Source organism: Dendrobates tinctorius, unplaced genomic scaffold, assembly GCF_039654945.1.
Source record: "Dendrobates tinctorius isolate UK_male_01 unplaced genomic scaffold, ASM3965494v1 ptg000270l, whole genome shotgun sequence".
NCBI classification, from domain to species: domain Eukaryota; kingdom Metazoa; phylum Chordata; class Amphibia; order Anura; family Dendrobatidae; genus Dendrobates; species Dendrobates tinctorius.
In genome coordinates, this window is record NW_027361937.1 from 11,269,250 (window position 1) to 11,289,328 (window position 20,079).

The 20,079-nt window shown below is 44.7% G+C and overlaps 1 protein-coding gene across 1 annotated transcript in view; it reads left to right on the forward strand.

Moving 5' to 3' along the window:
• The first annotated feature begins 5,077 nt into the window (after positions 1-5,077).
• LOC141069662 (TLD domain-containing protein 2-like) overlaps positions 5,078-20,079 on the forward strand; it is a 51,529-nt gene continuing 36,527 nt past the window's right edge. The window contains exon 1 of the mRNA XM_073559437.1: positions 5,078-5,220. Coding sequence (XP_073415538.1) covers positions 5,188-5,220 — 33 coding nt within the window. The 5' untranslated portion in view covers positions 5,078-5,187. The remainder of the gene's footprint in view (positions 5,221-20,079) is intronic.

Below are 20,079 nucleotides of genomic sequence, written 5' to 3' on the forward strand. Positions count from 1 at the left end.
TTCGTGATCTAATAAGGGCCAATAAACTTAGGTCCCAATTTCACTGCAGGAACCTTAAGCTTAATGTTTCTAGTTGACAGCCAAACTTTATCCCCAACCCAGAGAGTAGGTCCTACAGCCCGTCTCCTGTCTGCAAAAACCTTGAATTTCCTCTGAGTCTCCTCAATATTCCTCTTGACCTCCCGCCACATGTCCCGCAACCGCTGTACAGCTACATCAGCCCCAGGGCAACCGGAGTCCAAATAGGAGAACTCCCCGAAGTGTGGATTGAACCCGTAATTACAAAAGAATGGAGAAATGCCTGTGGAGTGATTAAGATGGTTATTGAAGGCAAACTCCGCTACAGGTAATGCATCACACCAATCATCCTATCTGGAAGTGCAGAGAGCGCAAAATTTGCTCCAACGACTGGTTGGTCCACTCAGTTTGGCCGTTGGTCTCCAGATGATAGGCAGACGAAAAGGACAACTCAACACCCAGCCTTTTGCAAAATGCTCTCCAAAACCTGGACACAAACTGTATTCCACGATCAGACACCACATTCAAAGGCACACCATGCAAATGAACCACATGCTGTACAAACAACCTGGACAAAGTTTCCACAGAAGGCAAAGCCACCAAGGGTTCGAAGTGTGTGTTTGGAAAATCTGTCCACAACTACCCATATGACAGAATTGCGCTTGGAAGGGGGAAGATTGGTGATAAAATCCATGGACAAATGTGTCCATGGTCTATAAGGAACTGGCAAAGGCACCAATTCCTCGGCCGGCCAGTTATGAGAGCTCTTAGTGCGGGCACAAATTTCACAAGCAGACACAAACTTCTTAACATCAGATGAAAGTGAGGACGACCGAAATACCCTTGTGATGGCCTCTCACATAGCCAAGATCCCAGGATGACCTCTTAGAACCGAATCATGGAACTCTCAAAGGACCCTGAGGTGAAACTGAATTGGAACAAACAGTTTATCAACCGGTTTGGATGAGGGAGCTTGAGACTGAGCTTCTGAACCCCTGGCTGAAGAATGGAGGGTGGAGTTTCAGAAGGAGAAACTGGATCCAGACTTCAAGGCATCGGCCTTCACATTCTTGGATCCTGGACGAAAAGTGGTCGAAAACTGGAACCGGGAAAAAAAGTGACCAGCGGGCCTGCCTCAGGGTCAATTTTTTAGCAGACTCAATGTACATCAGGTTCTTGTGATCATGATCAGTAATCGATGAGCAGCCCCCTCCAAAAATGTCTCCATTCCTCAAAAACCAACTTCACCGCCAGCATTTCTGATTGCCCACATCGTAATTTCTTTCTGCCGGGATGAATTTTTTAGAAAAGAAGGCGCAAGGTCTCAGATTGGTCAATGTGGCAGACCCCTGGGACAATACCGCCCCCAACCCCACCTCCTAGGCGTCAACCTCCACACAAAAGGTTCAGATGGATCTGGCTGATTCAGGACAGGGGCAGTCATAAAGCAATTTTTCAAAGTCAGGAACGCCGTTACTGCTGAAGCAGACCAGTTTTTCACATCAGCCCCCTTTTGTATCAAGTCAGTTAGGGGCTTGACCACCTGTGAAAACCTTTCGCTAAACCTCCGGTAGTAATCGGCGAATCCCAAGAAGCGCTGAAGACCCCTAAGGTCCCGGGGCCGCACCCAATCCACAATGGCCTGAACCTTTTTGGGATCCATGTGGAAACTCTCACCAGAGACAATGAACCTAAAGAATGACAGTTCTTAAACAAAAAACAAGCAATTCTCTAATTTAGTGAAGAGTCTCTGGAGAACAGCCCGAAGATGACCAATGTGTTTATCAGATGAATAGATTAAAATATCTATGTATATGACTACATACTGCCCAATAAAAACACAATTAATGAACACAATTAATGAAGTTTTGGAAGACCGCAGGAGCATTGGTCAAACCAAACGGCAAACAAGATTTTCAAACAACCCTTAAGAGGTAAGAAACACAGTCTTCCACTCATCCCCCTCCCATACCCGGATGAGGTTACACAAATCGGCAATGAGTGGGAGGGGATATGTGTTTCTGATCGTGATTTTATTAAGTTCCTGAAAGTCAAGGCACGGGCGAAGAACAACAGGAGACACAGAAGGCTGAATATGTCCTTTGCGGAGGCTCTCCGATATATATTCCTTCATGGCGACCCGCTCAGGACCAGAAAGGTTGAACAATCGAGCCTTAGGCAATTTAGCCCCTGGCACCAGATCAATGGAACAATCAAAAGGACGGTACAGTGGCAACCCTTCAGCCTGACATTCGTAGAATAGTTAAAAAAAAATCACTGCACACGTATGAGTTGGAAATTATGCTTCAAGTGAGGATTTATTAATAGTAATTGCTGAAGCGACAGGCAAAATGACGTTTCTGCCAGTTAATAGCCTTGATCACATAGTCGCCCATTTAATGAAGCGTCTTAGGTCAAAGATAGTTATTGTCCCTGTGGTGTAGTATTTCTAACCGCCAACAGATAGTGACAGCTCCACACCAGAACCTACTGTGTGGAACCTTCTTTTGTCAGCACCTGTGAAAAAATCCCTGTCCAATATAGAACCCATTACTCTGGGTACCTCACCTTAACACAGGTCCAGTCTTTACCAGTGGGGATACACCATATCATATTGTATGAAATGACACTGGCTAAAGGTGTGTGGCTAGCTTTTAACCCTTAGCTCGCCCCCTCCCATATTCGCCCCTCTGGGCCAAACTGAAATCTCCCCTGACCTCCTAGCTGAAATAATTCCCAATATCAAGGATGGGTCATAACTTCCTAGTGAGAAGTCCAAACGGAACGACTGATGTCTAAACGATAGCTCAGTCTCGATAGCTCAGTATCTGGGACAGCTAGAAAACGATGAGACATAGATGTGTGCGGAGGGCTCCCAGGATTCTGGTGGTATATTGGACTTAACCCCTGGATGCATGGTACTCTCATAATTCACCTCTAGGTGTCGGTGCCTAGCCATTTAGGGCATCCAGTGTTAGCTTACAGTCCTGCACAAAAGACAGCAGAGGGTCCCAGCTCTGTTCCTCCTCGAATTAATTGACACGGGACCTCTAGTTCTCTGGCCATATGGCACGTTCCTGTTCTTTTGGGAATTTGTGAATTTAACCCATGGATGGGGGCCACAGTTCGGGAGCAGAGGGAGATCTCTGGATAATATATTGGGCCTTAAATTAATAAATCAAAATACCATATATACTCGATTATAAGCTGACCCGAGGCACTTAATTTTGCCATGGAAAACTGGATAAGCTTATTGACTCAAGTATAAGCCGGGTATGCATTGTCCCCTCATCCCTGTCCTGGTATATGTGGCCCCCCCTGCTGTATCCATTGCTCCTCCATCCTCCCTCTGCTGTATGCATGGCTCCTCTGTCCTCCCCCTGCTGTATGCATAGCTCCTCCTTCCTCCCCGTCCTCCCCTTGCTGTATGCATGGCTCCTCCGTCCTCCCACTGTTGTATGCAAGGCTTGGCACGGCTCCCCCTCCTGGCGCGGTCTCTGCACTTCCCTGCTTCTCCGATGGTCTCCAGCGCTGGCAGCTTCTTCCTGTGTTCAGCGGTCACGTGGTACCGCTCATTAAAGTAATGTATATGCGCTCCACGCCTATGAGAGTGGAGACGCGTGCATATTAATTACTTTAATGAGCGGTACCACGTGACCGCTGAACACAGGAAGAAGCTGCCTCGCTGGACAAGAGAGATGCAGGGAGGAGTGGGTGAGTTTAATGTGACAGCCTCCCTCCCCCGCCGATCCCCTGGGACAATGACTCATGTAAAAGCCGAGAAGGGCACTTTCAGCCTAGAAAAATGGGCTGAAAATCTTGGTTTATACTCGAGTATATGAGGTAGTCTCCCTCATCCTTCACATACTCATGTTACTATCCTTAGATTTTTGTGAAAATAGTAGTCTACAAAATTTATATGATATTTGTGCCACCTGAGTGTGGCTGGGCATGAAAGCAGGTTGAGGTGGTGCATGTGGTATCAGGGCTCCTAGCACAGGAGGCCTACACCGATCCCTCACCCACCTCGTCTTACTGTGACGTTCAATTGAAAGCTGTAAATGCTGGCGGAGACCAACTGTGGGTGAATTCAGGCCACTTTCCTGTTGTATCCCCATAATTTGATGTGTTTTGGCAGCTTTTGGGGCCTCACATTGACTTAAATGGTGTTTGGCTATGTTGAGCGAACATTCGATGAATAAATAATTTAATATTGCAAATTTGGCGATCGTAATCTGAATCGAACATTGAAATATTCGCTCATCTCTAGTCTCTACTCTGACCGCGGTATATGGACGTGTGAATCCAGGCCTAAAGGCTTATTCAGATGTCCGTACAAATCGGTCCAAGGTCGGTCCTCATTACAAGGACTGGCCATGGCTCTCCTGACCCATGCTGGACAGTCTCATAGAAATGGCTAACACTGTCACGCTCAGGTAGGGAGATCGGAGGCCAGTCCGTACATTAGCGGTCCGATCTCAGACTAATGTGAACGGACGTCTGAATAAGCCACTAGGCTGACAGCATTAATCTAATTAACTAATATGCATTTTATTTCTAATTAAGAAGGAAAGACTGATTTAAAAAATGTTATGAAAAATATAATTTTTAACTCTGTACAGTTGGTCAGTGGAGGAATAACTGCTGAAACAATTTACCTTCAGTCAGATGTAAGATATAGACCTTTTTAGCTTCAACCTTAAACGAACAGTAGCTAGTTAGTGTACTAGCTACCAATTTTAACCCCTTAATGAGCAGACGTTGTTTACATTGGTATGATTTCCTTTGCTTTAGGGCATTGGGCATTTTTTATTCTTTTGCATGGTAAAATGTATTCTGGCAGATTTTGTTGTCTTAAGTTGCTTACCGTAATCTCAGGGGCTACTTCTAGCACAGAGCGCTTGTCTAATCAGGGCCATTTGACTGGTGCACTTTAAAGGAATGACATAAATTTCTTACGTGCTTCCAATACTGCGCTGACTGATCTGATTGACGTTATATGATCATAACTGAGACAGTTTGGGCAAAGGTCTGGGTGTGCATAGGTGCCCTTGCTTATGATAGGTGTAGAGTGTGCACAGTGGGTAGTGGGTGTGGACACATGTCACACAGCTCCAGTCAGCCAGCTGGCTCTTCTGGTTACACAGCATTGAGCAAAGCCTTGGGAGGATGAGAACCATTCGCTGCTCCTACACCCCTCTGGTGAGTGACACAATACAGCATGACCAAAAACTACAAATACCAGCATTGACTATAATAGCTGATGCAGCTAGATGCATGACTAGCTATTGTTAGGAATTACTGTGCCTCTCGCTCGCTGTCATGTCGATGCCTTGCAGTCACTATGTCAACAAGGGAATAGGAATGAATCTGGGGTATTGAGCGCAGTCTATAAGATCTGTACTCTGCAATATGGCTGAAAGGCAGAGCACATGGCAAATATAGTCCTAGACCAGAGCTACATGACAGATCAGAGTACAACCTGGACATACGTCCTGTTCGTATTGCCAGCATGTGTATAAAGGTACATATATACTCCATCAATGGACCAGCACCTGTAAACCTCATCCTGCAGCCCCATGTGCCATAGATTAAGACTACGGGGAGAATATTAATAATTATTGATACATGTTTTCAGTAATTGAGTCATAGAGATGTAAGGCCACATGCACACATTTAAGAATTTGCGTTTTTACCTCATTATTTATAAGCCAAAAGCAGGAGTGGAACAATCAGAGGAAAAGTATAATAGAGACATGTCACCACATCAGGATTTGTCACCCACTCCTGGTTATGGCTGGCAATTTCTGAGGTAAAAAACTGACCCAATCCTCAGTGTGTGCCTGTTGCCATACATTTGCAACCGTTTTATCAATAACATTATTCACTTGCTGTATTCTGGTTGTTGAATGTTTTGATGATAATAACTTCTAACTGCTGGGACTCTCACCATGTTCCATAATGGGGGTCTGGAATCCCCTGTGAAAGTGGAGCACTGGTCCATTCTCCATTCATTTCACGAGTATACCCCGTAAGAAGGATTTTTGAAAGAAAAGAAATGGTGAATATGCTTGTATTACTCCTGTTCATGTCAAGGAGGAGGAACTGTATTTTTTTTTTCAAACATTGGTATATGATATCACTGTAGTAATACAGGGTAGAAGAAAATTATTGTAGGCTAGGTGGCACATAAGCAGCGAAGGCATAGCTCCGGAGATCTGAGGCATCATCTGTAACAGGACCAACAACTACCACATGCCATCCTATAGAATTCATGTCTTCCTATGGGACAGAAATATACATGGGCACCCCCAGGTACCACTACAACCCTTAGGCTATGTGCACACGTAGTTTTAGGTCCTGCAGATTTTTCCACACGGATTTGGAAAAATCCGCAGGTAAATTCTCAGGTCAAAAGACCTGCAGTTTACCTGCGGATTAGCCTGCGGTTTAGCCCTGCGGTTTCACACCTCTGCAATGGAGAAGGTGTGAAACCGCAGTGGATTCCGCACAAAGAATTGACACCCGCAGCAAATCTGCACGGAAAAATCCACAGCATGTGCACAGCGTTTTTCAGTTTACCATTGAAAACAATGGTACTGTACAACGCACCTAAATCTGCTGCGGACCCGCAGAGCCTGAAACACTGCGGATCCGCAGCAGAATCCGCAACGTGTGCACATGGCCTTAAGCAGCTATTGCTATGTTTCTGCTTGTCCGTGAGAGACAGGAAATGGTTAATGTAAGGAATTTTTTGACCATGCCTGTGAACGCAGAATTTTGGGAAGCATTTTCATTTCTCAATCGCTTCAACATCATTACAGTTATGAATTTACAAGGAAAGCTCCTGCATCATTTATTTTACTCCCTTATATAGTGCCATCAACCCCTTGGTGGTATTTCCTGAAGAAGAGGTTGCAAAAAACCTTGAAACGCGTAGAATAAACCACTGTCAAACCTTATTAACCTTCTGGACTTTCATCATTTGGGCAGCGCGGACGAAATCCACGTATTCCTTTGCAGAGCTCTGTTTCAGATAGTCGGTGACCGACTTGTGGATCTGCAGCAGCCCTTATCTATACATGCTTTGAATACCTACTACCAGGTGAGCAGTTTTTTGTCAAACCGCTTACTTTACTTGTGGGATAAGACCCTATATTGCGCTTGTGTCTCCCTCTTTCCTCACAATACTAATCACCCCCTTAGTGACAGAGCCATTTTGCAGTTTAATGACCGGGCCAATTTTTATAATTCTGACCACTGTCTCTTTATGAGGTTATAACTCTGGAATGCTGATTCTGACAATGTTTGTTTTTTCGTGACATATTTTACTTCATGTTAGTGGTATAATTTCTTCTATATGACTTGTGTTTAGTTATGAAAAAAAATGGAAATATGGCAAAATTTTTGAAAATGTGCAATTTTCAAACTTTAAATTTTTAAAACCAGAGAGATATGTCACACAAATTTCTTAATAAATAACATTTCCCACATGTCTACTTTACATCAGCACAATTTTGTAAACAAATTTTTTTTTTGTTAGGAAGTTATAAGGGTTAAAAGTTGACCAGCGATTTCTTATTTTTACAACAAAATTTACAAAACCATTTTTTTTAGGGACCATATCATATTTAGGCTGTGTGCCCACATAGCGATTTTTAAGCGTTTTTGCCACGATTTTCGGCGCAAAAACATTTAAAAATCGTGTACAGAACGCACCCCATGCATTCCTATGACATTCCGCACATGCTGTGCTAATACTGCGCTTTTTTCCGCGGCGGAATCACATCGCGGAAAAAATCACAGCATGCTCATTCTTTTGTGCAGAATCGCAAAGAATTACCGCGATTCCGCACCCATAGGAATGCATGAGAATCGCTTACTTCCCGCATGTGGCTATGCCCACCATGCGGGAAGTTAAGCGTCTCATGTGCGGTTGGTACCCACGGTGTGGAGGAGAGGAGACTGTCCTCCAGGCCCTGGGTACCATACCCCTGTAAAAAAAAAATAAAAAATCGGGGTATATTTACCTTCCGGCGTCCCGCGCTGCCATCCCGGCCTAAGCGTTCCCAGTAATGCCTTGCGCCACAGTCCTGTGATGACGTAGTCTCGCGTGACTCTAGCGGTCTCGCAAGATCGCTATAGCAACGCGAGACTACGTCATCACAGGTCTCGCAAGGCATTACTGGGAACGCTGAGGCCCGGGATGGCAGCGCGGGACGCTGGAAGGTAAATATACCCCGATTTTTTTATTTTTTTAGCATTTTAACATTCTATCTCTTACTATTGATGCCGCATAGGCGGCCTCAATAGTAAAAACCTGGTCACACTTGTCAAACACTATGTTTGACGAGTGTGACCAACCTGTCAATCACTTTCCAAGCAATGCTTCAAATCGCTTGGAAAGTGCTTGAATATCGCACACGAAAATCGCGGCAAAATCGCGATCATAATCGCGGTAAAATCGCGGTGAAATCGCGCAGAAAAAAACGGGCGATTTCTGGGAAGGAGTCCGTTTTTTGGTGTGCGTTTTAACACGCACCGTGGGCACATAGCCTTCAAGTCATTTTGAGGGGTGTACATGACATGTACATGACAGAAAATACCCAAAAGTGGCACCATTCTAAAAACTGGACCCCTCAAAGTGCTCAAAACCACATTCAAGACGTTCATTAACCCCTTACATGCTTCACAAGAACTGAAGCAATGGGGAAGGAAAAAAATTAGCATTTAACTTTTTGCAAAAAATTTTCTTCAGAACCAAATTTATTTTTATTTTCACAAGTGTTAAAAGAGAAAATGAACCACAAAATGTGTTGTGCAATTTCTCCTGAATACGCCAATACCCAACATGTGGGGGTAAACCACTTTTTGGGTGCATGGCAGAGCTCGCAAGGGAAGGAGCGAAATTTGACTTTTTCAACGCAGAATTGGCTGGAATTGAGATCGGACGTGTGGTGAGCACTTTGAACCCCCAAGTGCTTCACAGAAGTTTATAATGCAGAGCTGTGAAAATAAAAAATCTTTTTTTTCCACAAAAGTGATTTTTTTAACCCCCAGTTTTTTTATTTTCCCAAGGGTAACAGGAGAAATTTGACCCCCAAAGTTGGTATGCAATTTGTCTTGAGTACGCTGATGCCCCATATGTTGGGGTAAACCACTGTTTGGGCACACGTCTGGGCTCGGAAGGGAGGGAGCACCATTTGACTTTTTGAATGCAAAATTGGCTGGAATCAATGGTGGCGCCATGTCGTGTTTGTAGACCCCCTGATGTGCCTAAATAGTGGAAACCCCTCAATTCTAGCTCCAACCCTAACCCCAACACAACCTTAACCCTAATCCCAGCCTTAACCCTAATCCCAACCTTAACCCTAATCCCAACCCTATCCCTAATCCCAACCCTAACCCTAATCCCAACCATAACTCTAATCCCAACCCTAATTCTAACCCTAACCCTAATTCTAACCCTAATGGAAAAATGAAAATAAATATATTTTCTTTATTTCATTATATTTCCCTAACTAAGGGGATGATAAAGGGGGTTGTTATTTACTATTTTTTTTATTTTGATCACTGTGATAAGGTTTATCACAGTGATTGATCAAAATGTACATTGAATGAATGAATGGAATCTGCCGGCCAGCAGATTCGGCGGGCACACTGCGCATGCGCCTGCCATTTTCTTCCCGGACCAAGATGGCGGTGCCCACCTGAGGAGGCAGGAGGGCCCGAGGACCACTGGGGGAGGGATCAGGGACCCTATTTATCTCTCCTCTGATGTGCGATCACATTAGAGAAAGTGAAAGCAAAATCGTGGCTTTTTTTTCCGGTTGCAGTTATACGGTTAATAACGGCGATCGCAAAAGCGGGGTCGGTAAAAACTGACCCGAATCATGTTCTCTGGGGTCCACCCCCGGCAGCCGGGACCCCGGAGAAAATCCCACTCTTGGGGGCGCTATACACTTTTTCCACAGCGCCGTTTAACGGCGCTGTGCATTAAGTACCCTTAACTACTGCCATTAAAAGGCGTATCGGTGGTTGTTAAGGGGTTAATTCTACAGCGCTTTACACACATTATTATGGCTGTCCCCAATGTGGCTTACCAGAGACATAGCTAGGGTTTTGGTTCGGTGGGGGGAGCTTCTGCGTGGGACCATAACCAGGTGACCCTGATTACAACAATGGTGGCTTCCCATAATAGTGGATGTAGGAGAACCTCAGCAGATCACCTCACTTTACTAATAAAAGTCCTTATACAAAGATCAACACTGATATTACCTGATATCACTGATGGAGTCACTCACTTTTCCTGTCTTTTACATCTGGTCCAGGACTCGGCAGCAGAGATTACAACAAAGACACACCTGACTTCTATCATTTCAGGCACCGTCCCCATCTATCCCCAACCTGCATAAACTCCTTATCCCACTTATACCCCAATACTGAACCACTAATGCCATATGTGTCCCTATTACTGCACCTACAGTGTGGTATTGTGTGCTCTCTAGACAGTAAAGCAAACCTAGTCTAGAATATATTCTTGCCCTGTGAAAGTGCACTAGAAAAATGTGCCCACATTTTGCCCCTAGAAAGTAATAATGCCCTCTGTGTGCCCCTTTGACAGTCATAGTAACCTGAGTTCCCCTATAACAATAAGTGCCCACTTAAAATTTAATATTGTTCTGAGTCCCCCCGTACAGCTCCCCTCTACACAGTATGATGCTCCCCTATACACAGTAGACTGACCCCTTAGTAGCACCCAAGCTGTTTGATGGCTCCAACACTGCATCATGAGCACCACACTGTACAAAAACCCCACATTAGCTTCCACACTGATTGTTGTCTCCCTCACTGTAATCCCCACATTGTCTGTCGGCCCCCTAAATAGTCTCCATATAGTATACTGCACTCCCCACAGGCCTCCATATAGTATAATGCTCCACCCATAGGCCTCCATATAATATAATGCACTCCACATAGGCCTCTATATAGTATAATGCACTCCCCCTAGGCCTTCTCCATATAGTATAATGCATTCCCCTTAGGCCTCCTCCATATAGTATAATGCACTCCCAATAGGCCTCTATACAGTATAATGCTCTCCCTATAGGCCTCTATATTGTATAATACACTCCCCATAGGCCTGCATACAGTATAATGCACTCACCATAGGCCTCTTTACAGTAGAATGCACTCCCCATAGGGCTCTATATAGTATAATGTATTCCCCAAAGGCCTCAATACAGTACAATGCACTCCCCATAAAAAATACAATACTAATTTCTCCTCCCTCTGCTGATCCGAGCACCAGTTCACCTCAGCACAGCTTGCGCCATGTACTGATGTCATCACCCTGCTGCTGAGTGCAACTGTATGGGCACACTGCGCATGCCGATACACTTAACAGTAACATAGCTCGTGGTTGCCCCTCAGCATGAGGCTCAGGTGCGACCGCCCCCTGAACTCCTCCGGTACCTATGCTACCGGGGTTCACAACCTAAATTCCCTGTTAGAATGTGTTTGGGGTGTGGGATGAAGCTGGAGCACCCGGAGGAAACCCGCGCAAACACGGGTAGAACATGCAAACTCCTTGCAGATGTTTTTCTTGGTGCGATTTGAACCCAGGACCCCAGAGCTGCAAGGTACCGAGTCACGATTTGTATTTAGCAGGATATTTTGGTGCAATTGTTTTAATTTACACTGTAAGAAAGTGAAAACTTCTGAACTTCATTCGAGCACTGTGAAGATGTGGTCTTATAAAGTATGGAATTTTATAGCATATTTCTTCTAATTTACATCAGTGTGAAAAAAGTAAGCAACAACAGTGCACATTTTATATGTATAGTTGTGGCCAAAAGTATTGACACCCCTGCAATTCTGTCAGATAATACGCAGTTTCTTCCTAAAAATGATTGCAAACACAAATTCTTTGGTATTATTTTCTTCATTTACCGTAATTTGTCTTAAATGAAAAGCCACAAAAGAGAATGAAGCAAAAAGCAAAACATTGATCATTTCACACAAAACTCCAAAAATGGACCAGACAAAAGTATTGGCACCCTCAGCCTAATACTTGGTTGCACAACCTTTAGCCAAAATAACTGCGACCAACCGCTTCTGGTAACCATCAATGAGTTTCTTACAATGCTCTGCTGGAATTTTAGACCATTCTTCTTTGGCAAACTGCTCCAGGTCCCTGATATTTGAAGGGTGCCTTCTCCAAACTGCCATTTTTAGATCTCTCCACAGGTGTTCTATGGGATTCAGGTCTGGACTCATTGCTGGCCACCTTAGAAGTCTCCAGTGCTTTCTCTCAAACCATTTTCTAGTGCTTTTTGAAGTGTGTTTTGGGTCATTGTCCTGCTGGAAGACCCATGACCTCTGAGGGAGACCCAGCTTTCTCACACTGGGCCCTACATTATGCTGCAAAATTTGTTGGCAGTCTTCAGACTTCATAATGCCATGCACACGGTCAAGCAGTCCAGTGCCAGAGGCAGCAAAGTAACCCCAAAACATCAGGGAACCTCCGCCATTTTTGACTGTAGGGACCGTGTTCTTTTGTTTGAATGCCTCTTTTTTTTCTCCTGTAAACTCTATGTTGATGCCTTTGCCCAAAAAGCTCTACTTTTGTCTCATCTGACCAGAGAACATTCTTCCAAAACGTTTTAGGCTTTTTCAGGTAAGTTTTGTCAAACTCCAGCCTGGCTTTTTTATGTCTCGGGGTAAGAAGTGGGGTCTTCCTGGGTCTCCTACCATACAGTCCCTTTTCATTCAGACGCCGATGGATAGTACGGGTTGACACTGTTGTACCCTCGGACTGCAGGGCAGCTTGAACTTGTTTGGATGTTAGTCGAGGTTCTTTATTCAACATCCGCACACTCTTGCGTTGAAATCTCTTGTCAATTTTTCTTTTCCGTCCACATCTAGGGAGGTTAGCCACAGTGTCATGGGCTTTAAACTTCTTGATGACACTGCGCACGGTAGACACAGGAACATTCAGGTCTTTGGAGATGGACTTGTAGCCTTGAGATTGCTCATACTTCCTCACAATTTGGTTTCTCAAGTCCTCAGACAGTTCTTTGGTCTTCTTTCTTTTCTCCATGCTCAATGTGGTACACACAAGGACACAGGACAGAGGTTGAGTCAACTTTAATCCATGTCAACTGGCTGCAAGTGTGATTTAGTTATTGCCAACACCTGTTAGGTGCCACAGGTAAGTTACAGGTGCTGTTAAATTAGACAAATTAGAGAATGATTTTTCGAACAGTGCCAATACTTTTGTCCACCCTCTTTTTTATGTTTGGTGTGGAATTATATCCAATTTAGCTTTAGGACAATTCTTTTTGTGTTTTTTCATTTAAGACAAATTAAATGAAGATAATAATACCAAAGAATTTGTGTTTGCAATCATTTTCAGGAAGAAACTGAGTATTATCTGACAGAATTGCAGGGGTGTCAATACTTTTGGCCACAACTGTAGCAGTAGTAATATATCACTGCTTCTTTAACAAGTGTTTTGCAACCAATCACAATGTGCTCTGCCTTAAGTCCCTCTAAGTTGGCTGCTGGACACATAGTGGATAGGAGATATGTATCACAGAGGTGCATGTCCTTTGTGATCTAAACCTAGAGTAATGACTCTGGTACACTTAGTAGTATGAGGAGTTAATCTGCCATGTTAGGGTCAGGTCTTATTGTGAACAGCGAAAGATTTTGGGCTGGGTAGCTGCTCATCATATCTCCACTGTTGCGTGTGGATCACTTTGTAAAATCTGTTTGTAATCTGTTACATGCTTCTGTGTATGGAGGTGTGTAGACCTCCTGGTGTCACGGATTCGAACCCAGCAGCCCTTGTGCACCAGGTGGCAGCTCTCCCCTCTGAGCTATTCAGCTAGCTGGACAGTTCCTTGCTAAATCAGATACTTGTACTTGTGTTGTTTCTGATGTCTTCAACCTGAGTTCCTGGTATCTACACCCCAACTTCCTGATTGGCTCACCCTGCGATCTACTGATTGAGCACCCTACTTAAACCTGGCATTGCACTTCCTTCATTGTGAGATGATTGAGCTTCAGTCTAGCTTCTTTCCACCTGCTGCTTATCCTCAAGATCCTACTGCTGCTCCGTGTAACGTCCTCTGGCTATATCCTGACTACGATTCCTGCTTATCTGCCCAACAACACTGCTGCTCCATGTACCGACCTCAGACTATATCTTGACAATGTTACCTGTTGGTTCTGCCCCTAGTGGTTGCAATATCACTACTCCAACTCAGGTCAGGCCTTTAACATCTGGATTGTGTGGCTTTGCTAAATGACTAAGAAACTGGACTCTAAGCCAAAATGGTGAACCCAAATTATTGTATGGACTGTTTACTTTTTGTTTCACTTTGAGCCAGGCAAGGGCTGTATTTAATTTTTCCTGTGATTTAGTTTATGAGGATTGAAATAAACCAGCTGGACATTTAAATGGAAATGGTTCCTGTGATACCTCATATCGCTCCCAAGTGAATAGCATTGTTACAGCCCATATATACATTAGGCTATAGTTGGACAAACCCATCTATCGGTAGGATCGGACAACAGTCTAAGGCCTTCTTCATTCGTCCGTTTATGTCCATATGCGGTCCATTTTTAAAGTGTGTCCGTGTGAAAAACCTGCAGACATGTCAGTTTTTATTCCATAGCACGGACAAAACGCGTGCCATATAAGTGCACACTGATGACTCACAGATGACATGTACCGGCACCTGGGAACAAGCGGTACAATTCACACTGTTCTCAGGCGCTGTTCCCAGTAGAGTCCACGCTGGTCCAAAGCGCCGACTGCTGAAGGCAGCTCTCATCATTTTCACAAACAGAAAAACTGATTAGCACATCCAAACTGATGTGAACAGGTGTTAGCTAACATAACAATTCTAAGAAAAAACAAAGCTGCACTTTGGTATGTTAAGAATAGTAAATTGGAACTGCATTACTGCCATAGAAAATAGGCAAGTGCTATATTATGCACATATGGAATTTTGGAAAATTGAAACTGCTGTATTGCTATAGGAAGATTTACAGTAAAAGAAGGTACTTGGCACATAAATTGGCCAATGTGTATGAGCTCAACAGCCACAATCAAGGCATACCTTATAGCTGGGACCCTGTCCTGATAGGAGACCTCTCTTGGAGTAAAAAAAACCTACAATTTATGGGACAGGAAGGAACCAGCTAATTAAAGCCACCTGAGGCTGATGGGAATGCACATGTGACAAGAGTTTGCTACAAACAGAAAAACTGACCAGCACATCCAAACTGGTGTGAAAAGGTGCCAGCTAACATAACAATTCTAAGAAAAAACAAAGCTGCACTCTGGAATGTTAAGAATAGTAAATATAGAAACTTGGAACTGCATTACTACCACAGAAAATAGGTAAGTGCTACATTATGTACATATGTAATTTTGGAAAATTGGAACTGCTATATTGCATTCGGAAAATTTACAGTAAAAGAAGGTACTTGGCACATAAATTGGTCAATGTAAATGAGCTCAACTGCCATTGTCGAGGCGTACCTTTATAGTGGGGCCCCTGTTCTGATAAGACACATCTCTTGGACACACATGACAGTTTTTTATTCATAGCAGAGACAAAATGTGTGCCACACACATGCTCACTGATGACTCACGGATGACATCCGTATGTCATGAGCATGACACGTACCGATGCCTAGGAACAAGCGGTACAATTCTCACTGTTCGCAGGTGTGGCGGCACTGAGGGTTCAGTCGCCACAGAGGTACTGCACTTCCTCCTGAGGTGTGGTACCCCACCATCCAGGTAAGGTGGAGACACCTGACCACACCAACACCTGCACCCCACACCACAAAGTAGTGTAGCAAAGCACCTTCGACGGCTCCCTGCTTGGAGTGTAGCATAGCACCCCTTGGTGGCTCCCTGCTTGGAACATGAAACGTGCTGGGAGGTGGGTGGAGCTGAGTTCACATAAAAGAGCAGGAAGAGTTGAGTCAGTCAGTCAGTCTTTGATTCAGTCAGTGAGTGAGGATGTAGAAGGACAGAGAGTAAGACAGAGAAGATCCCCGGGAGAGGGATGGAAGAAGGAAGTGCTGCAGCAGACGTCAGTGTCCTGGGTCTGCTGGCACAGGAAAGAGACAGAGAAAGGAAGCTTGATTCTCCATTGGAAAGAAGGATTAGTATGGAACGTAAGGAGAATAGAAGGACTAAGGATCAGGGTTGGAAGAGAGAACCCTTCCCAAGTTCTAAGCGCAAGGCCGGGGTTCAGTCCCCGAGGTTGTATGGATTCTAATGGTCCTGCAGCAGACACCGGAGAAATAGAAGTTGTCACCACTTTATTCCCACACAAGACTTGGGGGCACAACAGTAACGATAGTGAGCCGGGACTAGGTAGTAAGGAGTCCCCAAAGCAGGCTACAGCTGTCTGCCATACAAGTAGAGTTCATAGGAACATCAGACAGGAGGAACTCCAGTGTAACTCAGTACTAGGAGTACTTCATTCAAAGGCGCTATAAGAGGAGACGTTCAGAAAAGGCACATATGTTGGTGGAGTGTTGGAAAGGAGTACTTCATCTTGCCTAGAAGTTGGCTGAGCTCCTGACCCGGAGGACACAGCATGGATGCGGGCACCTGTACCTGCAACAGACTGTGAGTAAAGCTTTGGAACTACATGCCCTGGTGTCCTCCACTTATTCCTGCGCCAACACGCCCAGCACTGCTACATCCATTGCGCCCGACACTACACCATTTAAGTGTCACTTCACATACTCTGCCCTGGGACTACAGCCCTGCCTGTGGAGGGCTATAACATCACTGCTGCACCACACGATCTGTCCCAGAGGATCTGTCTGCTGCGTCGGCTTACATCTACATTGCCGAACACCACAGGTGGTGTCACGAATCACTCATAAACTTTCCCCTGTTTACAATGGGCACCCAGGGCCACGGGCCGGGTGCCAGCTGCCGTGACATCTCCCATTGAAGCTCATCGGGCCTGGTACCGAGTACCCCACAGCCCTGGGAGGGCGGACCCACAGGCGTCGGCAGCTTTCTTCATTGTGTCCTGTTCTCGCTGATTTCAGTGTGTTCAGGAGACAATGATGGAAGTTGTATTTAGCCGGTCTGTTCTATAAAGATATGTAATACAGTATATCCAGGGACAAATCTAGATCTGTCAATATTCTATTCATGTCTGTTAAGCCATGTGTTAGTCCAAAAATATAAATGCAAGTGGCTCTTGATATGGTCTTAGTACTACGGTGACATTCTCTACTACCAATATTTCTTCATTCTTGTCCTCATTCATTTAAAATCTGCATTGTACATACTTTATTGTTTGAATTGTTATTAGACTCTTTTTATTGTTTTACACTGACTGTTGGGGATGGGGAGTTAGGAGAAAGCCACTGCCAGAGGAGTATCTCCTTGAAAACAAATGTCCTGGGGAGAGTCAGTAGGCACAAAAAAGATTGTATGATCAGCTGGTCCCACCGAAATCATGCGGGTCTTGATTACTTTTTTCTAATATGTATGGGGATCTTTACACCTGTCTGGTGAATGTCTCTCTATTCAAGTGGGAATTAGAAAATTAGGTGAGCAAGACACCAATTATACATTAAGACTGGGGCTACCCGGCAATGTGTCATGTGACATTGAAATCGCAGTGATGCATTCAAACAATGGATGTAGTGACTTGGATGTAGTGACTTTCTATGGTGTCGCTCTGTGACCTGCAACATAATGCAACCATGACAGTCGCTAATGTTTCCAAATGCGTTGGATTTAGGCTGTGTTCACACGTAGCTTTTTTTTTTAGTTTTCGCGGTGATTATAAACGCATGATTTTACCGCGAAAACACAAAAAAAAGCATGTTGTGCTAATGCTGCGTATTTTTCCGCGGCTGAATTGCATCGCGGAAAAATATGCAGCATGCTCATTCTTTGTGCGGAATCGCAGGAAAATACGCACACATAGGAATGCATTGTTCTGCTTACTTTCCGCACGTGGCTATGCCCACCATGCGAAAAGAAAGCAGAACATTTGCGGATGGTACCCACGGTCCGGAGGAGAGGAGATTCTCCTCCAGGCTGTGGGTACCATATCCCTGTAAAAAAAGAATTAAAATTAAAAAAATTGTCATATTCTCACCTTCCGATGTCCCTCGCAGCGTCACCAGGCCTCAACGATGCTCCCGGCAGGTCCCGTTCCCAGTGATGCATTGCGACAATGACCTTTGCGAGACCGCAACGTCATCAAAGGTCATTGTCGCAATGCATCACTGGGAACGGGACCTGCTGGGAGCATCGCGATGATCGGGAACGCTGCGCGGGACGCCGGAAGGTGAGAAAAACACCATTTTTTAATTTTTTAAAATTATTTTTAACATTAGATCTTTTTACTACTGATGCCGCATAGGGAGCCTCAATAGTAAAAAGTTGGTCACACTAGTCAAACACTACTGTATGTTTGACGAGTGTGACCAACTTGTCAATCGGTTTTCCAAGCGATGCTACAGATCACTTGGAAAACACTAGCATTCTGCAAGCTAATTACGCTTGCAAATCGCTAGTTTTTCCACGGGAAATAGACGGGAATTGAAATGCGGTTTACTTGCATGTTTCCCGCGGAATGGAATTCCGGAATTCCAGCGGAAATTTCCGCGGCAATTCCGCAACGTGTGCACATAGCCTTAGGCTACTTTCACACATCAGGTTTTCGGCGTCAGGCGCGTTCCGGCGTCGTGCCGGAGCGCCGGATCCGGCAAATATTTCGTAAAACCGGATGTGACGGATCCGTTTTTCTGCCGGATCCGTCTTGTTCTTGACAGACAAAACAGGATCCGTCTCATCCGGTTAATCCGGTTTTTGTTCCGTTTTTTGACGGATTACGCCGGATCCGGTTTTTAAAATTGACCCTTGTGGCCTTCCGAACGGGATTGGCTACTGAAAAACTATATATAGCATGTTCCTACAGCCCTTCTTTGACAGGTTGTAGAGGAGAAAGTGCAGGTTGGAGAGAAGAGCAAGTTACTGGCGAAGATGGATGTTGTGATTGGAAATATTTTGAAGAATTTGGCGGATTTTACAGCGGAGGCTAATCGTTTGAGGGTGATTGTTCTGGAGAAGGAGAGAGCGAGACAGCAGCGCATCAGGCATCGTAGACGACGTTTGTGGATCCACCCCATCACAGCTAAGAGAATGACGCGTGGGGTCTATTCTACACTCTGCATGGACCTTAGACGAAACCCGGATAAATTTTTTGGATATGTTCGGACGAAAATGGAGAATTTTGATTACTTGGTGGAGCGCATTGCACACCTCATAAGAAAAGCAGACACCTATTGCCGCTTCTCTGTTTCACCCGCAGAGCGTCTGATGGTGACTTTAAGGTAAGCCACATTTATTGGATATGCTCGCATCAGAGCACACTTTCACTGCAATCTTGTTGGTGGTAGTTTGTATCTCCAAGTGTTATAGCTGAGTTTTGGTATGTAATGCTGTGATTTTAAACTAATTGATTGTTTTTTAATTCCCCACAGATTTCTTGCAACTGGAGAATCCCTTTCGTCACTGCATTTCCAGTACAGACTCGGGATTTCCACCATATCTGGAATAGTGAAGTACACATGCCGTGCACTGTGGGACTCCTTAGCTGAAGAGTTTTTACCAGAGCCCACAACAGAGAGGTGGATTGAAATTTCAGAAAAGTTTCAACAGATATGTCAGTTTCCGAACTGCTTGGGCGCTGTGGACGGGAAACATATCCGCATTGTAAAGCCAGCCGGATCGGGATCGGAATATTTCAATTACAAGAAATATTTTTCCATTGTCCTCATGGCCATCGCTGACGCGGAATACAAATTTATTGCTGTTGATATTGGGGCCTATGGCCGCTCCAATGACTCTCAAGTTTTCAAACTGTCTGCCATGGGGCGTAAACTGTATGGAAACATCTTCCAGTTCCCACCCCCTAGACCGCTGCCGCAAACATCTGGTCCACCTATGCCATTTGTCTGTGTAGGGGATGAAGCCTTCCAGCTGTCAGA